Source organism: Hemiscyllium ocellatum, chromosome 29, assembly GCF_020745735.1.
Source record: "Hemiscyllium ocellatum isolate sHemOce1 chromosome 29, sHemOce1.pat.X.cur, whole genome shotgun sequence".
NCBI lineage: Eukaryota > Metazoa > Chordata > Chondrichthyes > Orectolobiformes > Hemiscylliidae > Hemiscyllium > Hemiscyllium ocellatum.
The window spans coordinates 43,773,630-43,798,430 of NC_083429.1; the positions used below are offsets into that span (position 1 = coordinate 43,773,630).

Sequence of the window (24,801 nt, forward strand, 5' to 3'; positions counted from 1 at the left end):
ATCTATACTGGAGGGGCAGGCTCAAGGAGCTATTTTACATTGCTAATTTTAAGGAACAGAACCAAATTCTCTCACATGCCCCAAGAGCAGATCAGTAATCGTGGTCTTTGATTTCATGTTGGTGCTTGATTAGGTCAGGCAAGGTATTAGTGATTTGATGTTGCCTTCTGTAGGATAGCTGATCAAAAAGGCTTTTCTACTTGTATAACCTACCATAACGCGCATTGGAGGGATTACCAGGTTGACACCGAACTGGTTTGGCTATGAATGAAGCTTTAGTGGTCAAGTCCGAGCTACTGGCTCAGAGGCAGGATGCTGCTACGTTACAAGACCTCTTGTGTACTAGGGTCACAGATCTCTAGCACGGAAGTAGACCCCTTGGTCCAACTCATCCATGCTGACCAGATACCCTAAATTAATCTGTAGTTGCACCAGCCTCCACCACTTCCTCTGGCAGCTCATTCCATATGTGCACCACCCAGTGCGTGAAAAAGCTGGCCTTTTGGTCCATTTTATCTTTCCCTTCTCACCTTAAACCAATGCTGTCTCGTTTTGGAGCTCTTTACCCTTGGGATGAATAGCCACGGTCTTTTCCCATCATGCCCTTCATGATTTTATAAGGTCACTCCTCAGCATCCAATGCTCCAGGGAAAACTGACCCAGCCTGTTCAGCCTCTCCTGATCAAATCTTCCAACCCTGGCAACATTCTTGTAAATCTTTTCTGAATCCTTTCAAGTTTCACAACATCTTTCAATAGCAGGGAGACTAGAATTGAACGTAGTATTCCAAGTGGCCTAACCAGTGTCCTGTACATGACTCCCTAACTCCCAAACACAAAGCACTGACTGATAAAGGGAAACGTGCTAAATGCCTTCTTCACTACCTGTCTACCTGTGACTCCACTTTCAAGGAACTATGAACCTGATCCCCAAGGTTTCTGTATTCAGCAACACTCTTCTACATTACTGATCCATTTATAGATTGGTGTTTTATAGACCAGGTACACACACACAGGAGAAAATTTAAAAGTTTGCAGACAATACAAAACTCAGAAGTATTGTAAACTGACAGGAAGACAGTGCAAGTTCAAAAGAACATTCATAAGTTGGAGCAGTAGGCAGGTGGATGACAGATGTCAATGCAGATAAGTGAGAGGTGATCCAGAGACAGTATAAAATGAACCATGCTAAAAGAGTATGTAGATGTGCAGACAACATGGATAGAATGGTTGCCTCCTGCACCAAAGTAATTCTGTGATTTGGAGAGATATAACTAAATACAGCACTTTCATTTTTACTGTAACTTACCTGGTTTGAGGGGGAAGAACTCTCAAAACAAACTGAAAGAAAAGGTGATTTTCTAGGGTCTGATCAAGTATTTGAACAAATGAAGCAAGGCTTCTTTGTATTCATTCCAGCCTTTTTAGTTACTTTTTACACCTGTATGCTTTAGCAACATGTGTATGTGCACATCCAAACCAGTTTGCTCCCTCAAGGTTTAGTCTCTTGCCATTAAGAAAACATCCAAATTGCCTTTCTTGGATCAAAATTATGTAGCATTCCACTTCACCAGACTGAACTTAATTACACACGTTTCATCTTAAATCATCACATTTAATGCTTTGAATTCTTCCACGTAACCAGGATATCATTTTTTTTTATTCCCATACAAACACAAGGTACTGAAACGAAGTGACAGGTGCACTAGATTATTTTCAAATATTAATTCTTACCTGAAATTCATGGGGCTGGAGTTTTCCATCACGAGCTTTCTCAGCGAGGGATTTCACATCATTACTGATGGAGGCTAGTCCTTTGATGTGTGCATTAAACACAATGGGAGTGATCAGACCAGCAGGAGTGCTCACCGCCACACTAACATCCACGACGTGGTTTCTGATGGGAAACAGACAGCAATTAAGTTACTCTATTTGATGCTTTCCATCAGATAACTTTGTCAATGAAGGTTTATACTAGTTTAACCCAACCACAATTTTTTGGAGCAAGATATTGTTCAGTTAATAACAATCTGGAGTAGAAGATGGTAGCATCACTGTGGTGCAGTGATACCATCCCCATCTCTGGACCAGAAGGTCCAGGTTCAAGTTCCATCTGCTCCAGACGTGTGTCATGTGTCTGGACAGTTTGACTAAAAATACAGACAAAATGATTGAGGGTCTTGCAGTGAATTGGTAGTGTCCCTAACTCTGAAACAGACAATCTGATTCAATGCCCCACCTGTTATGACAAACGTGGGATGTGTCTGTGACAGGGTAATTTATAATAATTACAAGTGGACCGATCATGAATCCCTCAAGTAGGAAATAAAATCCTCGACGGGACATTGCTTTAAAGCAAACACACTTTTCATTACTTGTGACCTGGATTCAAATACAAGATCGATGGGATAAATGCACCCTTCCTCAGGACTAGAAGCTGGATGGATCAGTTATATCAGGAAATAGTTGAGGCACTTGCAAAGCATTGTTTTAAATAAGCAAAAGGCCACAGTTCAGACAATTTAGAGTTCAGCAGAAGTTGTTCTCCAATTGGCAGTCTCAATCAGAAGTAATGAAAAAATTCAGGATAGTGTAGGAAATTAGCAGAGGTAGAAATTCCGCCAAAATCCAGTTGAATGGCAGAACAGGCTCAAGGGACCGAACAGCCCACTCCTGCTCTTGGTTCCCACGTACAGATTCACACGCTACTAAACATAAAACAAAGGCAATTTGCTCGAAATAAAATGTACAAATTTAAATAGACTGACTACTCACTGCCTGATAACTGTGTCCAACCAAGAGGAGTTAACTTCGGGAATCTTTAAGCATGCCAAAGCTGAAGCCTTTATGAGGAAATCATTTACTGACAGCTTAATGTCTTCAGATTTGACTTCCTGTTAGTTAAAAGGGGCACAAGTATTAAGGTCTTGCCACAGTTCTAAACTGCAAAACAACAACTTCACTGAGAACTTTGCTTAAAATTCTTGATTGTAGGTAAGCAATGTCTCATCTACACCAATAAAAATCTGAAACAAATGGACCGAAGAAGCCTCAGCCTTTGAACTTGTCTAACAGGTTTGGGATGTCATGTGTTGGAGAGGGGATCAGCAAAATGACAATAGCACCATGGTACAGAGAGATACTCAAGAGCAGGGAGAAAACAGGAATGTAGATGTAATCGGGGTAGTATAGTCAGGGGAAAGGTACCGTTCTGTGGCCAGGATCAAGATTCCCAAAGGCCGTGCTGCCTGCTTGGTGGTCTTATCTGGGCCACAGAAGAACCTGGTGCGGGAGGTGAAAGAACCAATTGTCATGATGATATAGATAGAATACAGATGATATAGGTAGAAAGAGAAAAGAGGTTCTGCTGAAGGAACAAGAGCAACAAGGACTAACTTAAAAAAGCTGAGCCAGAAAAGGTAATAATCCCTGGATTACTACCTTAGCCATGAGCAAATTGACACAGGATCAACAAAATTAAAGAGGTAAACGCTTGGCTCAAAGATTGACATGGGAGAAACTGGTTTGAGTTCATGGGACATTGGCACCAGTGCTGGGGAAGGCAGGAGCTATTCCGTTGGGACGACCTAAACCTGAAACATGCTGGGACCAGTTTCACTGTCAATCACATAGCTAGGGCTGGGAATATGACTTCAAACTACATAGTGAGTGGGGGGAGCAGGATTTCAGTTGCATGGAAAATTATAGGAAAAGTTAAGGGTGGTGGGCTCAGCAAAGGTAATTAAAGTTTTCAGAACGAGTAATACGGCAGATTATGAAAGAATCAGGAATCTAACTTCAGGTATAGCAAATAAAGGGGACAAATATGAGAAAAGGGGTAGTTAATAAAGGGTCAAGGGCGCTGAAATGCCGCAATATACAAAACAAAGGTAAATGAGCTTGTAGCACAGATTGAAATTGGTTGGTTCAATGTTGTGGGTATCACAGATGTGCCTACAAGGGGATCAGCGCTGGGAATTAAATATCCAAAGATACATGTCCTGTCGAAAGGATGAACAGATTGGCAAATGGGACAGGGTTGTCTTGTGAGTAAAAAACGAAATTAAATCGATCACAATGAGCGAGAGTCGGAAAACGGAGAATCTATGTGGGTAGAGTTGAGGATCTACAAAGAGAGAAAAGATCCTGAAGGGAGTTGTGTACAGACCTCCTAGCAGTAGTCAGATTGTGGGGAAGAAAATAAATCAAGAGATGGAAAAGCTATGTACGAAAGATACTATTACAATAATCATACAAGACTTCACTATGCAGATGGACTGGAAAAATCAGGCTGATAGTGGATCTCAACAAAACAAACTTATGCAATATCCACAAGATAGATTTTTGGAACAGCTTTTCGTACAGCCAATTGGGAACAGGCAGTTCTGATTGTGGTGATGTATAATGAAGCAAACTTGATTAGGAAGCTTATTAGAATCCCCCTAGGTAGCAGAGACCATAATATGGTAGAATTCTGCAGTTTGAGCTGGACACGTTTGAATCAGATGTAATTGTTTTACAACTGAGTAAAGGCATGAGGGAGGAGCTGGCCAGTGTTAATTGGGAGGGGAGCCGAGTAGGTAGACAGTGGAGTAGCAATGGTACGAATTCCTTAGAGAGTAATTTGGAAGGCACAGCAGATATTCAATCTGAGGAGAATAAACATAAGAGGAAGATGAGACAACCAGGGCTGACAAGGGAGGTCAGGGACAACACTAAAGCAAAGGAAAAAGCATACAATATGGTTAAGGTAAGTGGGAAGCCTGAGGGTTGGGAAGCCTCTACAAACCAACAGAGGATAACTAAAAAAAGCAGTTGGGTTGGCGGGGTTGCTTATGAGGGTAAATTAGCTAATTACATAAAAGAAAATCGCAAAAGTTTTTTTTCCGGCTATCTAAAAAGATAAGACAGAGGCAGGAGTGGACATTGGATACTTATAAATGAGACTGGAAAAGTAGCGTTGAGGATCAAATAACAGAAAAACTGAAGAGGTCATTTGCATCAGTTTCCACAGTGGAAGACACCAGCAGAATACCAGAACTTCAAAAGAGTCAGGAGACAGAGGTGAGTGTAGTGGCCATCACTAAGGAAAAGGTGCTGGGGAAGATGAAACGTCTCAAGGTCGATAAATCACATGGACCAGATGGACTATACCCCAGAGTTCTGAGTGAAATAGTTGAGGAGATAGTAGAGGCATTGGTGTGATCTTTAAGGTATCATTGGAGTCAGGGAGGGTCCCAAAGGATCTGAAAACGGCAGCCTAACATTCCTGTTTATGAAGCAGGAAGGTGGCGCCAGTGGGAGATGGAGGCAGAAAACAGGAACCGATAAGGTCAGGCTAACTGGCCTATCATTTAGATCAGATTAGATTACTTAGTGTGGAAACAGGCCCTTCTGCCCAACAAGTCCATACTGACCCGCCAAAGCACAACCCACCCAGACCTCTACCTTTACCCCTTCACCTAACACTACGGGCAATTTAGCATGGCCAATTCACCTAACCTGCACATTTTTGGACTGTGGGAGGAAACCCATGCAGACACAGGGAGAACATGCAAACTCCACACACAGTCAGTTGCCTGAGACGGGAATTGAACCCACGTCTCTGGTGCTGTGACACAGCAGTGCTAACCACTGTGCCACCCACTTATCATTGATAAGTTCTTATAGTCCGTTACTGAGGATGAGAATGCAGAATACTTTGAAACGTATAGTAAAACACGACTGAGCCAACACAACTTCAAGTGGAGGTCATGCGTGACAAATCTGTTCAAATTCTTTGGAGGAAGGTAATGAACATGCTAACAAAGGACAGCCAGTGGACGTGACCTATTTGGATTCCAGAAAGCCTGTGACAAACTGCCACACAGGAGACTGAAAAATAGGAGCCCATGGTGTTAGGGGCAAGCGGCATGGATACAGAATTGGTTGACCAATAGAAGGCAAAGAGTAGGGAATAAGGGGTCTTCTTAAGGATGACAGCTCGTGGCTAGAAGATTGCCACAGGAATCACTGTTTGGACCACAACTATTCACGCTATAAGTTAATGATCTAGCTGAGGAACTGAATGAATTGTTGCTACATTTGGCGTGACAGAGGTAGGTGGAGGGACAGGTAGTGTTGAGGAAGCAGAGAGGCTGCAGAAAGACTTGGACAGTGGAGTAGAGTGGGCGAAGAAGCGGGAAATAAAATATTATGTGGGAAAGTGTGAGGTTATGCACTTCGGTTGGAAGAGGAGGGGCATAAAAAATTTTCTAAATGGGGAAAAGCTTTGAAAATCTGAAGCACAAGGAACTTGGGAATTCTAGCTTAGGATTCTCTTAAGGCTAACATGTAGGCTCAGTTGGCAGTTAGGAAGTTAAAGGGCTAGAATACAAGAGATGTACAGCTGTAGAAGGCTCTCGTCAGACCATATTTTGAATACTGTGAGCAATTCTGGACCCTGTTTCTAAGGAAGAAGGGTCTTCCAGGCACTGAAGGGGCGTCAGAGGAGATTGGCAAGATCAAATCCTGGGAACAAGATCTTGCCATACAAGGAGCGGCTGAGGACTCAGGGCCTGTAGTCATTGGGAGTTTAGAAAGATGGAGGGGATCTGATTGAAATGTAGAAAATATTGAGAGGCCTAAATAGAGCGAGCTATTTCCACTAGGAGGAGATACTAGAACTCAAGGGCACATTCTCAGAGTGAAGGGATGACCCTTTGGAGATGAGGAGGAATTTCTTCAGCCAGAAGTTGGTGAAGCCACAAAACTCATTGCTGCAGAGGGTGGTGGAAGCCAAGTCACTGAGTGTATTTAACACAGTGCATTAAGACAATAGGTTCTTGATTCGGAAGGAGATAAAGTATTTTAGGAAGGAAGAAAGAATGCGGTTGAGAAACGTATCAGCCACGAATGGCAGAGTAGACTCGATGGACTGATTGGTCTAATTCTGCTCCATGTCTTATGGTCTAATATTCCCCAATATTTAATATATTACTGTACAGAACACACAAAGATTGGTGCCAAGATTACAACAGGAGATAAGGATTTAAAAAACTGATCTAGGTTTTTTTAAACATCTATTAAGAGAGTACACAGCTGCTAATGGGTGAAAGGAATGAAGAGGTGGGGCAGTCATAATACCATCACAAGGGTCAGCTTTCACTAATCAGCAGATCCTCCCTGCCTGTAACTTGTTCGGACCAAACACACTGACTGGACTGAGGGTCTGCTGTTGCTAATACATTTTAAGCAGAATTATCTTCATGCAATTTTAAAAACAAAAAGTGTTTTACAACATCAAAAGGGAGCCCCAGCATCAAAGAATGGCAGGAAATGGACTATATGATTACTGCCACATTATTGAGGGGGTAAGGAATGACGCCTTTTGTCAGCACTAACCTGAGCAGGACACAATTCTCTCTCTTCTATCCCATTCTTTCAAATAAAAATGGTAGGTGTTACAGCTAGGAGATGCTAATAAGTGACTGAATGGACTGTATCACAAAACTATTCATACAAAAATCACTCATACCTCATTCAACTGCTTTCGAAGTTCCAGAATATTATCCATATTGACATCTATAGATAAGTAGTAATGGGGGATAGTCTGCTTGGACTGCATAAGACGTTGGGCTATAACCTAATAGCAAACCATAGAGGAGTCAGTGAATGGAAAATACAATGAGATATATTTGTTGTTTCCATTTAACAATCTAACCGGTCGCAATTTTGATAATTGTATCTTGCCTTTCGTATATTAGAGATAGGAATATCTGTAAATGTTCCAGTAGGTACAGGTGCTACTCCAGGAGCAGTTGGAGCAGGAGTCTACAAAACAAAAAGGCAAATGATCATTATGTTATGTGACATGACATATTACAGAAAGCAGCTAAAATCTACACAATTATTCTTATTATGTGTCACACTAATTCTATGCTCTTTGAATTGACTGCTTAAAAATTCAACAAATGAAACCTTATATCACTATCACAAAAGGAGCTTACAAGTTTTTCCTTAATAGGCATTTTGCCTCTTCTGATCATTCATGATTTCTATGTACAACACTTGCTCACTATACACCATGTCCTGTGACATCAGAGCAATTTCATGGGAAAACGTGTCAGTGGTATTTAGTATACAAGCTTTGACCTTCAGATCTATAAATTTCTGACAAGGCCAAGATTTCTAGCTATCCTTTAATACCTGGAACTTGCAAGAAAGGAGGGACGTGATTGCACTGGAGAGGTGCAGAGGAGATTTACCAGCGTGTTGCCTGGGCTGGACAGTTCTGTTCTGTACAGAGATTGAATAGATATGGATGGTTTTCCCTGACATCATCGATGTAATGAGGGAAACCGATAGGGTGGACAGGAAGGAATTTATCCCCTTGTTGGGGAATCAATACACTTAAGGTAAGGGGCGGGAAGTTTAGTAGGAACGTGAGGTAAAACATTTTCCCCAGAACGTGATGGGAATCTGAAAGTTACTGTCTTACTTGACAGGGTAGTAGAGGCAGATACCCTCTTAATATTTAAGAAGTGTTTAGATATGCAGCTGCGATAACAAGTGCTAGAAAATGGATTAGTAGATTCTGAAGACCTTTGTGACAATCTGAACAGGATATTCAAGAAGGTAGAGTTGAGTCTCCTACTTGAACTGCTACAGTTTCTGTGCTGTAGGCATATTTAAAGTGTTATTGAGGCAGACTGATGCAACCAAGCAGCTTATTTCAAAGGGCAGTCAAGTATCAAATACATTGTTTTAGGTCTGGAATCTCAAGACCAGGCAACAATTCGGATTTTCTTTCAACAATCAGTAAGCTCATGATTATTAATTAAGCTACCATTTTATTCCAGATTTATTTTATTAGTCAAACTTAAGTTTCCGGCTGTTGTGGTGGGCTTTGCATTTGTGTCCAGAACACTAGACCAAGCTACTGAATTACTAGCCCAGAAATATTACCAGCATGCTACAATACACATTAATGACTTGGACGATGGAAGTGAATGTACGGTAATACTGTAAACGTCACTTTGCTGAAGCAATGAATTGGAATTAGAGAATGCTGCAATAGTTTTAATCTTATCATGATCTCATTAAATGGCAGAGCAGACGCAAGGAATGAAATGGCTTACTCCTGTCTCAACTAAACAAATCAAGAACTCTCAAAACTGGAGTCCAATTTACAAATATTTATTTTTCTAGAATCAGAATTTTTGGAACTACAGCAATATTTCCACCTTGAAATTTCATTCTTCAATGGAAAAGTGAACTATAGAGTTTTCAGAGATTTAACTGCATAGTTTCAAAAGTCAGAACTCCTGAGTAATCTGCATGTAATGTAATACTACTGCAGCCTGTAAAGTATTCTGTTTATACAATCTCAGATCTGAAAGTGGTAGATTTAAATTATTTAGAGTTATCTTAAACAAACTTACTGGGACGACCTTTGAAGGCACAAATGAGTCAACATCTTTTTTCCTGATTTGACCATCGGGTCCAGTACCTAAGTAAAGAAAATGCAACAATTAAGAGACAAACATCAATAATAATCAGCTCCCCCCTTCAGCTGGTTTAAGGTTTAACATATCAATGCCGTTTTCAAGGAGGACTAAGTCTTATGCATCCTTGGTGTTAAATTCATGACAAAATATTTCAACGGTGTTTTACTTGCATAACTCTCCAAGGGCAATTTCATTCTCAAGTGTTAGTAGATTATTATACTGTAACGGCAGATCAGTATATTTTGAAAAAGATCTGTAAAATCTTTATGCTTTAAAAGAGATACATTTATGGCCTTGAAATACATCTCAAATCTGCCATAACAACTTTTACTAATCCGTGACATTATTATTATGCCACTGCCTCTGCTTCTTCACACACAATTAACTGCTTTGACAGACAGTGGCCACCGTGTAGCTGAACAGAGCAGAGATTTTGCACACGGCAAAGACAAACAAACAAACAGGAAATGAATTTGTTTTTGCCAGTGTTTGCTGAGGATTGCAAATCAAGATGCTAGGATCCCCTGCACTTGTGAAGTATGCTGGAGAAGTTTTATGTTTTTTTTTCCTGAATGGACAGGTTTGACCTTAACACTTTGTTGTAAGATGAAGCCTTTGACAATGCAACACTACCCCCAAAACGTAAGCCAAAATAAAAAAGGAGTGGTTCTGAATCCACAAACTTCAGATTTTGAGACAAAAATCCTACTGATTGAATCAAGCCAACAAAAGATCCCCTAGGCACGAACATAGATATATCAACCCCAATGCAGTTACAAACCAACTCTATTTCAATTTTCATGCGACTTACCTTTCACTTGTCGGAGGTCAATGCCCTTATCAGCTGCCAGTTTCTTTGCCAAGGGACTAGCAAATACTCGACCTTTGGGATCTCTAGGCTTGACTGGAGGAGAAACAGTGGGTGCTGCCACAGGCTGTTGTACAACAGAGGCAGGCTGCAATAAATTTCAGAAGTTAGAAACAAATTATAATTCAAGCACTCATTAAGTCAAAATATTGCAACTGCCAAATGACGAATGTACATCCCACACAATGGGAGAGAGAAAACCGTTGTTTTATTGAAAAGATTTGAAGCTCCACGTGTATTTTTCTGCAGATTTGTTGGCATGATATAGTTTCTTACCGGAGTTGGTGGAGAAGGTTGAGGCTTAGTATCAGTAACTCCAGTTTCCACATAATCGGCAAATGCTGAAATGTCCGATTCCTTCTCTACAATGATGCACAGTGTTGTCCCAAGGGGAACATCACGGGTACCCTCAGGTACCAGAATCTTGGCTAAATAACCTTCTTCCATTATTTCAAAACCTAAGAGATGCAATAGATAATTTATAATATAATACTTTCATAAATTTCGTATTCCTGTTGGCAGTTTCTATTATGTGTCACACTATTTGATCAATTGATAAAGGGCTTCCTAACTTCCTTCCTGACTAATAAAAATCTGTAAAATCTCCCCTCTGGAAACACTGAATTAAATTATCATATTTTTCTTACATACTGCTCATTTTGCACACAAATTTGGAAAGGTTTCAACATTTTCACAAAATAACCCCAGGAGTCAATGACCACAGTGTCACATTACAAATTTTCCTAACATCAAGAGTTACCTACACAAAGCCATCCCAATTGGCCAAGACAACAAATTAACTATAATCTCCCTGCTATGGTGACAGTGTAACGTTTATGTTGTAAGTTTGCTCACAGAGCTGGCAGGTTTGTTTTCAGATGTTTCGTCACCATGCTAGGTAACATCAGTGAGCCTCCGGTGAAGTGCCGGTGTTCTGTCCCGATTTCAATGTGTGTGTCTTGATCTCTTACGGCGGGTAACATCATTTCCGGTTCATTTACCAACCTCTTGAGAAAAAGGGAGTCCAAATCGATGTGTGTAAGAGATCAAGACACACAAACAAGTTGGAACAGAACAGCAGCACTTCACCAGAGACTCACTGATGATGTTACTTAGCATGGTGACAAAACATCCGAAAACAAACCTGCCAGCTCAGCGAGTTGTAGCTGAACTACAAACCTTCTCCAAAATCGTACAGTATAATGCCTGCAACTACTTTAGGCAACAGTGAAAAATGCTAGATTTCAGGTCCACACAAACCCCTTGACCACATTTACTGCTTTTAAAATGCTGCTCAGTGTACAGCGTTGTATTGTTTCCCTCAAGCCAACGCATACCTATTGTTGCTTTATCTGTTTCAATCTCAGCTATAAGGTCACCTTCACGCAACTTTTCGCCCACCTTCTTCTCCCATCGTTGAATAGTACCAACTGTCATTGTTGGAGAAAGAGCAGGTAGGGTAATCTGCAAAAAGATAGTGTATTTTGGTGTTACAATCACCATAAAGCTGAACATTTGGACTTGTGGTTTAAGACAAAGGCGTGTTGCACGGATCAAATTTATCAAGACATTTTGTAAACTGACTGGAAAAGGTCAAATGAAATTGGAAGTCACAACATCTAGGTCATGTGATTGAAAAGGCTATAGAGAACAAAACTAGAATTTTAAAATTATACGTTTAAGGATCTGAAACTCGCCAGATCTTGTTTCCTTCACTTATTATGCCGCATTCAATTCAGCCAGAATACACTCTGCCAAAGTAGGGACAGGATAGATCAAGAAAATTACACATTAACATGTTATGTACACCACTGTTCCCTTAGGTACTATTCCCATTTCAACAGGGTTCCAAATAGACCCATTTGCTCCAAAAATGTATGTTAATTGTCAAGATTTTAACATGAGTTGAATGTTTTCCATTGTTTTGGAGCTACAACAAACACATCAACCTTCAATAAGAAAAACCAGCAAGTTTCTTTAATACAATACTTCACTGGAGTTTTCTGAAATAAAATTTGACAGCAGTCCACATTAGGAGATTTTACAGATGAGCAAAGGTCTGGCCAAAGATGTACGTTACATAGAGCATCTCAAAGCAGGAGAGACAGAGTGGTTCGTGGAGACAATGTCAAAGATTATGGCTTTAGCAGCTGAGGCTGATGAAGTAATTGACATTTTCACTGTAAAGAATTGGAGGAGTTCAGATATCTGAAGGCTTTGAAGCTGGAGGAGCTTGCAGTGACAAGATGGGTCACATCTTAAAATGATCTGAAAACAAGAACAAAAAGTGAGATGTTGCTAAACATCAAACCAGCAGAGGAACAATGGGTGGACAGGGCTTGGTGTATGTAAGGACAATGACAGCAGACTTTTAGCTGAAAACTATGTTTGTAAGGATGCACAACATGGGAAACCAACCAGAAGTGCACTAGAATATTCAAGTTTCAAGATAACAAAGAAGCGAATAAGGGTTTCAGCAGATGAGTGCAGACAGAAACCAGGTAACAATTTGGAAATAGGTAATCTCAGATATAGCATGAAATGTGGACAAGAGTTCATTTTCAGGTTAGAAATGACTATAACATTGCACCAGTTCAGTCTCAGATAGTTGCCAGGAAAGGGACACAGTTGGTGCAGACAGAACAGCACCTGAGATGTCCTCAGCCTTTCAACTATTTATTTGGTGGAATGTTCCTGCTCACCCAGTACTGAATGTTAGATAAGCAATTGGATCATTTACTTTGTGGGAACAAAAATCAAGAGATAGTCATAGAGATGTACAGCACGGAAACAGACACTTCAGTCCAACTTGTCCATGCCAACCAATATCCCAACCCAATTTAGTCCCACCTGCCAGCACCCAGCCCATATTACTCCAAACACTTCCTATTCATATACCCATTCATATGACTTTTAAATGTTGCAATTGTACTAGCCTCCACCACTTCCGCTGGCAGTCCATTCCACACATGTATCATCCTCTGCGTGAAAATTTGCCTCTTTGTTCTCTTTTATATCTTTCCCCTCACCCTAAACCTACGCCCTCTAGTTCTGGACTCCCCCATCCTAGGGAAAATACCTTTTCTAAATACCCTATCCACGCCCCTCATGATTTTATAAACCTCCATAAGGTTACCCTTCAGCCTCCAACGCTCCAGGGAAAACAGCCCCAGACTAATCAACCTCTCCCTATAGCTCAAATCCTCCAACCCTGGCAACATCTTTGTAAACTGGAGGGGCTAGGGATAGATCCTTGGGGGACACCAGGGATAACAGAATGCATGCATTGGCCTAAGTAGTCTGAAGAGGAAGATGGTTTGAACAATCATATCAAAAAGGTAGATAGTTACAAGGAGGAGTACTTTACTATGAACACAGTTGGAAGGAATGCAATTTGAGACTTTGGGAAAGACCAGTTTTGGTGTTGTGATAGGGACAGGAACATGAATTAAGGGATTCAAACAGATAATTCAAGAGATGACAACATGTTTAATGACTTTGGAAAGGAGGTGTATAATGAAGACAGAACAGTAGTTTGCAAGGAAGGAGGGGGAAGGGATTTTTTTTTAGGAGGCACTAAAACAGTATTAGAGTTCCACTCACACTATCAACTAAAGTCAAATCCAGAAAGACAAAGCTGGTGATCAGCAGTCTAAGAGGAAGCCAGTCTAGAGGTAAGATAAGCTTGGAAAGAGCACAAGATGATATGGAAGACAGGAAGTTGCATGTTCAGAAATCTTGGGCAAATCAAGACAACAGGAAATCTTGAAGTTTGGTTAGGTGAACTAGGGAATGAAAAGCAGGAGTAGCTGATCAAATAGTTTCAATCTTAATGCCAAAGTAGTCCATGAGCTCCTCACATTTGTGTTGGAGTCAAGCTGAAGTAGTCAAGGGTAAGAGATTTAAGATAACAGTTTTCTGTAGAGAAAGGAAATTTACTTTTTGTTTCAATCCCAGGATGGGGCTTGTGGACATTGGTTCAAAATCTGAAAGTTTAAAAATGCTAATTTAATGGCAACAATTGCTAACAGTCATAACAAACATCTGGTCCATTAACATCCTTTCATCTTCACTTGGTATAGCATGTGACTCCAGACCCAATTTTAACTGTCCTTGAAATCAGGTCAAAGGCAATTAGCAATGGGAACAAACGCCAGAATTGCCAGTGACACCTACATCTCATGTCAGAATAAAAAAATGATGAAGAACTACTCACATTTCCATTTTCGTTTTGCTCACCTTCATGTGGGGAGGATAAGAACTGCCTGGAGCTTTGGGTGGAGCGGAGGGTGTGGAAGAGGGTGCAGCAGCTGCTGGAGGTGGTGGGCCAGAAGCAGCTGCCACCGCTGCCTCTGGAGTGTAATCCTTAAAAGCTTCAATATCCTCAGGTCTAAACAACAAGTGACAAGAAAAAATGTTTACACTTTGTCATAACAAACATAACAAAACACCTTACCAGCAGCATGACTTAAACAGTGTCACCAGAATTAAAAGATGTATGGCCATATGTGACCAATCAAGCCCAGCCTATTCAGGACGGTATAGCTTCTTACAACTCATCCTTTCACCATCATATGGCAACATGCAAAAGGCTTCAAAATAAACCACAACTGGCCAATTTAAGGAAATAAAACTTCTTCGAAATTTTCCCTCAACCCAGGGCAAACAAGCAGAGTAAAAAGTGAGGTCTGCAGATGCTGGAGATCAGAGCTGAAAATGTGTTGCTGGTTAAAGCACAGCAGGTTAGGCAGCATCCAAGGAACAGGAAATTCGACGTTTCGGGCCAGAGCCCTTCATCAGGGATTCCTGAAGGGCTCCCGGCCCGAAACGTCGAATTTCCTGTTCCTTGGATGCTGCCTGACCTGCTGTGCTTTAACCAGCAACACATTTTCAGCAAACAAGCAGATCCCAAGTCATCAAAGCAATTTCCAATACGCAATATACATGTTTGGGCTTTCAGCCTGGGCTCAGTGAAACAGTGTTATCCAAATCAGAAGGTTGTGGACTCAAAATCCTGTCCAAGACTTAGCACCAAATCCAGGTTGACAGCGCCTGTAGTACTGAGGGTGCACTGCATGTGTAAGCACCATCTTTAGGATCCAGCTTCAAACCAAGGAAATGTCTGTACTGACGTGGAAATGAAGTTGAGACAATTTATAATTTGTGGTGGATGGCTTTGATTTTCCCAACACCCAGCTGAAGTTATGACAAAGATTTATATCCAAACCTCTTCTCACCCAAAAGACACTTCTACATTATCTAGTTAATGTCACAGCTTAAGTTTTTGGAACAGGAAACCCAGCTCTAATGTTCTGCTTCTCAGTTTGCAGTGAAGTTAACTGTAGCTACTCAATGACTGCTATAAATGAGACTAGTTGACCCAGCATGAAATTCAGCTTTTGATTTTTCTTATTAGGATGTTTAAGAATAGAAAGTGCACAGTATACTGGACCACAAAATGAACGTTACTGTAGCCACTCTAAAGTTAAAAGCATTTTTAAGGATAACTTTATAGATTTAATGATGTAGTAAAATAGAACAAATCATGTGATCAAATTTGTAAATTGTACATGTTCATTAAATCACATACCCTCATTTCAGACATTCCTAATGCATAAGGTACTGGATCAGTTAGGAGTTTGAGGTACCCATAACAGTTAAATTTTGTTTTGTGCAGCTTCTATATTATCGTTCAATTCAATTTTGGTTTTTAATACGCTCTAGTTATAAGTGTAATCACCTTGTCAACTGTTTAAAATGGAGTAAACTTGCTGTTTATTTGTGCTAATAGAGACGCAAATATTATCTCAAAAAAATGCCAGTTTTGTTCTCAATTCTGATAAGCTTGATTGAACAATCTCAATGACAACATTCTTTGACTACACTCTTATTTGTAGGAACAGCTTGCTGTGTTTAATATTTAACTTTTGCTTTGCAGTTTTGAAGCAGGCATCGTGTCATATCAACACAATACCATGCAAATGGACCATAGTCAATAAATTAGTTTGTATATAATGGGGACATATTGCCATCATTAGAGCAAAATCTATATTTTCACAGTTTTTAAAAATAATAAAATGCTGGAAGGTGCTTCACAGAACAGAAACAATGAAGATTCTTGAGAAACGTACAATGGAATTGTATAATGCTCTGAATGCACAAGTCCTCATACATCATGCTTCTAGTTTCAACTGTGTTATTAAATGCAAGATAGAACAGTCAGCTCTTCCTGAGCAAATATGCCAAGGGGAATTATGTAGAACGGTCCCTGTGAAGTTCCTAACAACTTCTGTATTTAGCGGAGACCAAGATCCTTTCAAACAGTGAGAAGCTGAAAGTGTGGAGACTAGAAGCCTTTAAATATTTTCAAGAGTCTTTAGATCTTTCAAGAGTCACTGCAGTCAGGAAAGGTCCCAGATGATTGGAAGATGGCTGTTGTAACCCCCTTGTTCAAGAAAGGATCAAGACAAAAGATGGAAAATTATAGGCCAATCAACTTAACCTCGGTTGTTGGTAAAATTCTAGAATCCATCATTAAGGATGAGGTTTCTGAATTCTTGGAAGAGCAGAGTCTGATTAGAACAAGTCAACATGGATTTAGTAAGGGGAGGTCATGCCTGACGAACCTGTTGGAATTTTTTGAAGAGGTAACAAGTAGGTTAGACCAGGGAAACCCAGTGGATGTGGTCTATCTAGACTTTCAAAAGGCCTTTGATAAGGTGCCACACGGGAGGCAGCTGAGCAAGGTGAGGGCCCATGGTGTTCAAGGTGAGCTGCTGGGATGGATTGAGGATTGGCTGTCTGACAGAAGGCAGAGAGTTGGGATAAAAGGTTCTTTTTCTGAATGACAGCCGGTGACGAGCAGTGTCCCGCAGGGTTCAGTGTTGGGGCCACAGCTATTCGCATTATATATTAATGATCTGGATGAGAGGACTGGGGGCATTCTAGCGAAGTTTGCCGATGATACGAAGCTAGGTGGACAGGCAGGTAGTACTGAGGAAGTGGGGAGGCTACAGAAGGATCTAGACAGGTTGGGAGAGTGGTCCAGGAAATGGCTGATGGAATTTAACGTGAGCAAGTGCGAGGTCTTGCACTTTGGAAAAAAGAATAAAAGCATAGACTACTTTCTAAATGGTGAGAAAATTAGTAAAGCCAAAGTACAAAGGGATCTGGGAGTGCTAGTCGAGGATTCTCTAAAAGGTAAACATGCAGGTTGAGTCCGTGATTAAGAAAGCGAATGCAATGTTGTCTCTTATCTCAAGAGGGTTGGAATATAAAAGCAGAGATGTGCTACTGAGACTTTATAAAGCTCTGGTTAGGCCCCATTTGGAGTACTGTGTCCAGTTTTGGTCCCCACACCTCAGGAAGGACATACTGGCACTGGAAAGTGTCCAGTGGAGATTCACACGGATGATCCCTGGAATGGCAGGTCTAACATATGAGGAACGGCTGAGGATACTGGGATTGTATTCGTTGGTGTTTAGAAGATTGAGGGGAGACTTAATAGAGACGTACAAGATAATACATGGCTTGGAAAGGGTGGACGCTAGGAAATTGTTTCCGTTAGGCGAGGAAACTAGGACCCGTGGACACAGCCTTAGAATTAGAGGGGGTCAATTCAGAACAGAAATGCGGAGACATTTCTTCAGCCAGAGGGTGGTGGGCCTGTGGAAATCATTGCCACGGAGTGCAGTGGAGGCCGGTACGCTAAATGTCTGCAAGGCAGAGTTTGATAGATTCTTGATGTCTCGAGGAATTAAGGGCTACGGGGAGAATGCGGGTAAGTGGAGTCGAAATGCCCATCAGCCATGATTGAATGGCGGAGTGGACTCGATGGGCCGAATGGCCTTACTTCCACTCCTATGTCTTATGGTCTTATTTGTTCCTTAGGCTACCTAGGATTTACCATTTATTTAAAGCAGTAAACATACATCTGAACTGTAACCCATGCATGTGGATTTGAACCTGACATATGAAGAATATTCTACTGAACAAAGAAAAACTGCATGAAAGGATTCCAGAAACCACATACTGACACAAGGATGGAACGTTATTTAGAATTATCCTCATGCTCACTTGTCAACTGTGATGCAGATGATCGTACCAAGTGCCACATCTCGTGTTCCAGCTGGCATTAGGATTTTTGCCATATAACATTCTTCCAGACTCTCAAAGCCTACAGTTGCTTTGTCAGTTTCCACCTTTTGAGAAAATATGGATATATTTTAATATAGAAAGTAAAGTGGAACGCAATTGTCAGGAGAAACAATATCACATTATGTTCAAAATCAACTACAGATATCTTTCCTTAAGATTTCCCCAAGCCAGCTGGTGTACACTAGCCTTTCTATAAGAAGCTGTTGACTCCGATGCCAAGAAGCCTATTAATATTTGTTGGCATCAATGTGACCGTGGATTTTAAAATCCGTAGTAGCTCCCAACTTTAAATGGTATAGACACTGCTTGAAATTATCCATAAACATTTGGGCTGCCTACTACTACATTCTGAAAGACCATGAGTGACACTTTATTTGTTAATTTAATAGGTTGATGCCATTTTAAACTCGAATAGGAGCTTGTTTTACCAAATATTTTTAAAATGATTGTATATGAGAATGTTGTATGTGAATGGTCATCTTAATCCAGGTGGATCATTTACATTTTACTCTCTGATTTATAAAGGCAGCTTTATTTATTCTCACCTATAGAAAATAGGTATGTCCCTAATAATGAATTAATGACAGACACCAGAATAACATCTATTGACATTTTATTATGACTGTAGACACTATTACATCAAAAATACAAGAAAACAATTTTTAAGCACACGTACTGTTCCTTATTATACAAATACATTACTGACAATATCTTAATCCTGGTTATGCAATGTCAACAGAAACCTGGGCAAGCTGTTGAATTAAAAATAACTTTCAGCTTTTATTCAAAAGAACAAGTTGGCATTGATGTGACATCTTTCACAGCCTCATGATATCTGAGAATACTTCATGGACAATGAATGAGTTGCAATCGTCATTCAAGTGAAGGCAACAGTCCATTTGTACTCGGCAAAGTCTGACATACAAAACAATGACCAGAGGGTCAGCACCACTAAAAGAAGTGTGTGAGAGATAGTCATATAGTTCTACCGCATTGAAACACATCCCTAGGTTCAATTAGTCCACACCAAACATAATCCAAAACTAAAATCTCGCCCCACCAACCTGCACTTGGCCCATATCCTCCAAACATTTCCTTTTATTCAACTTATCCAAAATGTCTTATCATCATTGTAACTGTAACTCCACCACTTTTGCTGGAAATTCATTCCACATAAACTACTTTGTAAAAAAAATTATCCCTCATATCCTTTTTAACTCTTTCTCCTCTCATCCTAAAAATATATCCTCTGGTTTTGAACTCTTCCAGCCTAGGGGGGAAAAAACCTTTTCATTCATCTTATCTTTGTCCCTCATGAATTTTTTTTAAAGCTCAATAAAGGTCAACCCTCAATCTCCTATGCTCCAATGAAAAAAAGCTACCTTTCCAGTTTACTTTTACCTCAAACCTTCTATTCCCAGCAACACCCTGGTAAATATTTTCTGATCAGTCTCCAGTTTAATAATATCCTCCCTAAACAAGGCTACTAGAACTGCTCACAATACTCCAGAGATTTGCTCACAATCACCAACATCCTGCAAAACCCTCAACATGACATCCCAACCCCAACACTCAAAAGGTTTGAGCAATGAAGGCAAATGTGCTAAACACCTTAACCACCTCATCTACCTGAACACCTAGATCTCTGTTCTACAACACTACCCAGGGCTCTACAATTAATTGTATGAGTCCTGACCTTGCTTGTATTACTGAAACACAATATCTCACATTAAACTTCATCCAACACTCTGTATCCCATTGACCCAGTTGATTAAGTTCCCTTTGTAATCTTAGATAATCTTCTTCACTGTCCATTATACCAATGTTGGCATCATCTGCAAACTTATTAACCGTGCATCCTATATTTTCATTCCAATGTTTAATGTACACTTATTAACAGTTTCTTAATGCACATTGACAAAACAGTGTTAACTGTACATACCTCAGCTATTAAATCTCCCTCGTTAATTTTATCACCTTCCTTCTTCTCCCACCGGGCTATAGTGCCCATTTGCATTGTGGGTGACAGAGCAGGTAACGTCACCTATAAATAAAACGATGACGAATTACACAACACTTCTGTAACTGATTAAAGAGCATCTTTGGGAAAATATTATTTTAATGAAGGCCATTATTTGGCTTTTAGTCTAAATTTACTTGCCACGACAAAAAAATTACAGCAGAAATGAAAGAATTGACCACCATGACTATCTTAGATTCCAACAAAAATATAAATTCTACTTCTATCCCAGATGATTTGATAACTTTGGGGGTATTTGCATCAGAAATTATGATTGCAAGCCAGGGGTCTTCTAGATATCTTCCAGTATACAAGGTAATAACTCTAATATACAGAACAGAACTTGTTTTACCAGAAACCAAACCAAATATATAGGTCACCTAACACGTCAAAATAATGTGAACTTCAGAATAGCAGAAACTTACCCAAACATTTATGCAGCAGTTTTCAAGCATCTTTACAGCTAACAACTACCTTTTAAAGTTATGGTTGTCAGAATAGTGGCAGCCAATTTGTGTACAGCAAACTTTCACAAATATTTATGATAACTGAGAAACCAGCTGTGAAAGTAATTTTAGGAATAAACATTCATCAAGGGCACCAGGAATAATTCATATGTTCTTTTTAAAATACACCAACCCTTGCCACCACACAGGGACAGTCACACATACCCAGTCAGCACCAGCTCAATCCACTGCTGACATTATTACTCTACACTTATTGTCTAACTCCATTCACCATCCTCTGTCCTGAACCCTCAGCATCTCCACCCACCCCACAAAGCTCATCACAGGGGAAACTACACATGGGCTGGGCAACCACTCCAGGGCAATAATGGCCACAAAACACGGCACTATATAAATACCGGAAGAAACATCAAAGCAGCGCTTCACACGAGGCTCCAACAGCACTGATGATGTTCCCTAGCCAGGGAACGAAACGTTTGCAGCAAAAACTTCCAGCTCGGCGAACAGAACCACAACAACGGACACCCGAGCTACAAATCTTCAATCAGATTTTAAACATCTATCCAAGGGGGGGGGGGGAGAGACTCAGTTTCAGCATCTCATCCAAAAGACAGCACTGCAGCAGCCCCTCAGTCCTCTGCACTGGAGTGGCAATTGGCGCTGTCATTTTCTGGGTCTGGAAGCCAGACCTTGGCACTTTGGAGAACACAGCGGCTGCAGATGGGACAGGAAGAGCCCCAGGAGCTGGAACCAAAGCGCTGCCACCTCAGTGCTGCAGGGTGACTGCAGATACTTGTCCCTGTTCAGGCTCCCCCTAACCCCCCCCCCCCGCCCGCCCCACAGTGATGCTCACCAGCTGATGTGGGGGGAGGCTGTACCATCTCCTGGCCGTCACCGGTAACCCGTTCCCGGGCAGCAGGAAGTGCTGGGGCCCGCAGGCGGGGAGGGAGGCCCAGCGGCACGATGGAGGTGGAGGGCCGAGGCGGAGACCGAGCCCCGCAATGGGCGGCCGGCGCTCGGGCCGGGAGCTGGGCTTCAGGCGGACACACGGCCTGAGCCTCGCGGCCTGGCGGAACATGTCCAGGCCGGAGAGCGGAGCCTGGCGGAGGAGACGGAGGGAAGGCCCGGGCCCCACAGACGCTCGGCGTCTCCTGGATGACCTCCGCCGTACGGCAAGACACACCGTCGTAAAACGGATATGACATCACGGGGAAACCCACTTCCGGTCCTATTGGACTCCTTCACAGGATCACGTGGTGTCTCAGTCCAGGGGAGGCTGTTCAGCCCATCGTGTCTGCAGCAGCTTCTCCAATCACCATCATTTCCTAATGCCAAAGTCCTGCTTTGAACAGTTTTTATAATTTAAATCATTATCATACCATGCTTGGGCAAATTGTTTGAAATCTTTAAACAACTCAGCACACTGGCTGCCTCACAGCACCAAGGTCCCTGGTTCAATTCCAGCCTCAGGCAACTGTCTGTGTGGAGTTTGCACATTCTCCCCAGGGGTCTGTGTGGGTTCCCTCCGGGTGCTCTAGCTTCATCCCTCAGTCTGAAGATGTGCAGGTCAGGTGCACGAATTGGCTATGCTAAATTGCCCCATAGTGTTCAAACTTCCCTGATGAAGGGCTTATGCCTGAAACGTCGAATCTCCTGTTCCTTTGATGCTGCCTGACCTGCTGCGCTTTTCCAGCAACACACTTTCAGTTCTGATCTCCAACATCTGCAGACCTCACCTTCTCCCCATAGTGTTCAAGAATGAGTAGGTTAGGTGCATTAGTCAGGGCAAATATAGAGGAGTGGGTCTGAGTGGGATGCTGTTTGGAGAGTCGGTGTGGACTTGTTGGGCGGAAGGGTGTGTTTCCTCACAGTAGGGATTCTGATTCTAACAGTATGAAAAAAAAAATCAGGAATGTCAGAGGTCCTGCTCACTGTGAGAGCTGGCTCTGAGGAGGCCAAACCAGTGTTAAATACTTGGAGAAAGTGAGCACTGCAGATGCTGGAGATCAGAGCTGAAAATGTGTTGCTGGAAAAGCGCAGCAGGTCAGGCAGCATCCAAGGAGCAGGAGAAACGTGTTAAATACTATGCATGCCTAAATAATGATGGGAAACCGGCCTCTGTGGAGCTATTTCAACCTCTTTCCTTCCCAGTTCCTGGAGTTAAGGACCTCCTAAATTGCCCATAGTGTTACATGCAGTAATCAGAGGGAAATGGGTCTAAGTGGGTTACTCTTCGGAGGTTTGGTGTGGACTTGTTGGGTCGAATGGCCTGTTTTCACACTACAGGGAATCTAAATCTTAAGGCACACTGGTAGTGTCCCTACTTCTGAACCATAAGGCCTGCATTTAAGTCGTACCCTGCTCCAGAGGTGTGTAACTAATCACTTAACAGGTTAATTTAGAAAATAACTACTCGAAGGCAGTGGGTTCGTGTAGTGATAATGCCCCTACTACTACTACTACATCTGTTCAAAGCCTACCCAGTCCAGAGATGTGTCATAACACATCCATCAGCAAATATCTACTCTAAGGAACATCTGCATTGAAGTCTTAAGGCAGAAATAATTGGCCACTAACAGCTAGAATCATCTTTTTGCCAGCTACATTAGCATTGGCAATCTTCCTTCCCAATTCCCTCAAAGTTAAACTAGGGTGCCTTCATGGCACAGCTGAACACTGCCTTGATACTAAAGCAATCGCTCTCACCCCACTCCTGGAATTCAGGTCTGTGTCCATGTTTGATTCAAGGTTGTAATGAGGGCTGGAATGGAGTGGTCATGCACTGATGACTAAGTTATTGGCAAGTATTATTTTACAACATTACTGACAATTTCTTCCATATCATTACTGAAGTTAGAGATTGATCCAATAGAACTTTAATTAGATTAGATTAATTACTTATAGTGTGGAAGCAGGCCCTTCGGCCCAACAAGTCCACACTTATCCTCCGAAGAGCAACCCACCCAGACCCATTCCCCTACATTTACCCCTTCACCGAACACTATAGGCAATTTAGCATGGCCAATTCACCTAACCTGCATATTGTTTGGACTATGAGAGGAAATCAGAGCACCCAGAGGAAACCCACGCAGACACAGGGAGAATGTGCAAACTCCACAGAGACAGTTGCCTGAGGCAGGGATTGAACCCGGGTCTCTGGTGCTGTGAGGCAGCTGTGCCACTTTGCCACCCACAGTTGGATTAGTACAGTTGGATTTGTTCGCATTTTTTAAAATAAGATGCAACTGGGTGATTTTCCACGGTGTCAAATAGATGATAATGTTGTCGCTGTACTGTAGTGATTTATCTAGAAGCATGGCTGGTTTAGGAGCATAGATCTTCAAATCTAAAATGTTCCTGAAACTGTACTGCAAAAGAGCAGGGAAGTTACCCTGTTGTCAAGGTTAATATTCCTCAATCAATATAGATTCACAGAATCATGATGTTTTTTTGTCTTCAGTTCCTCTTGTGACAAATTATATAACTGTTACTTTCCTCATAATTTGTTTCAATTTATGTTATGCCATCAGCAAATTTGGCAGTTATATCTTCAGTCACTTCAGCCAAATCAATCATTCAACCAATCTTCTATGTTTAAAGGCCAAAGTGAGGACTGCAGATGCTAAAGATTAGAGTCAAGTGTGGTGCAGCAAAAGTACAGCAGTAGCAACCGAGGAGCAGGAAAGTCGACGTTTCGGGCAAAAGTCTTATGTATGTATGCCAATATACTATCCCTTATAACACAAGCTTTTATTTTTACAATAAATTTTGATGTGATAGTTCAGAAAATCATAGAAGGAGG

At 41.4% G+C, this 24,801-nt stretch overlaps 1 protein-coding gene across 1 annotated transcript in view; it reads right to left on the reverse strand.

The window, feature by feature from the left end:
- Window positions 1-22,178, reverse strand: part of dlat (dihydrolipoamide S-acetyltransferase (E2 component of pyruvate dehydrogenase complex)) — a 28,357-nt gene extending 6,179 nt beyond the window's left edge. Inside the window, exons 1-12 of the mRNA XM_060847077.1 lie at window positions 21,853-22,178; window positions 20,455-20,556; window positions 18,432-18,556; window positions 14,595-14,745; window positions 11,693-11,819; window positions 10,632-10,813; window positions 10,299-10,443; window positions 9,422-9,489; window positions 7,731-7,811; window positions 7,516-7,623; window positions 2,775-2,893; window positions 1,734-1,896 (exon numbers count right to left, since the gene is read on the reverse strand). Of these exons, the coding sequence (XP_060703060.1) occupies window positions 1,734-1,896; window positions 2,775-2,893; window positions 7,516-7,623; window positions 7,731-7,811; window positions 9,422-9,489; window positions 10,299-10,443; window positions 10,632-10,813; window positions 11,693-11,819; window positions 14,595-14,745; window positions 18,432-18,556; window positions 20,455-20,556; window positions 21,853-22,077 (1,596 nt within the window). The 5' untranslated portion in view covers window positions 22,078-22,178. The remainder of the gene's footprint in view (window positions 1-1,733; window positions 1,897-2,774; window positions 2,894-7,515; window positions 7,624-7,730; window positions 7,812-9,421; window positions 9,490-10,298; window positions 10,444-10,631; window positions 10,814-11,692; window positions 11,820-14,594; window positions 14,746-18,431; window positions 18,557-20,454; window positions 20,557-21,852) is intronic.
- Window positions 22,179-24,801: the final 2,623 nt, after the last annotated feature.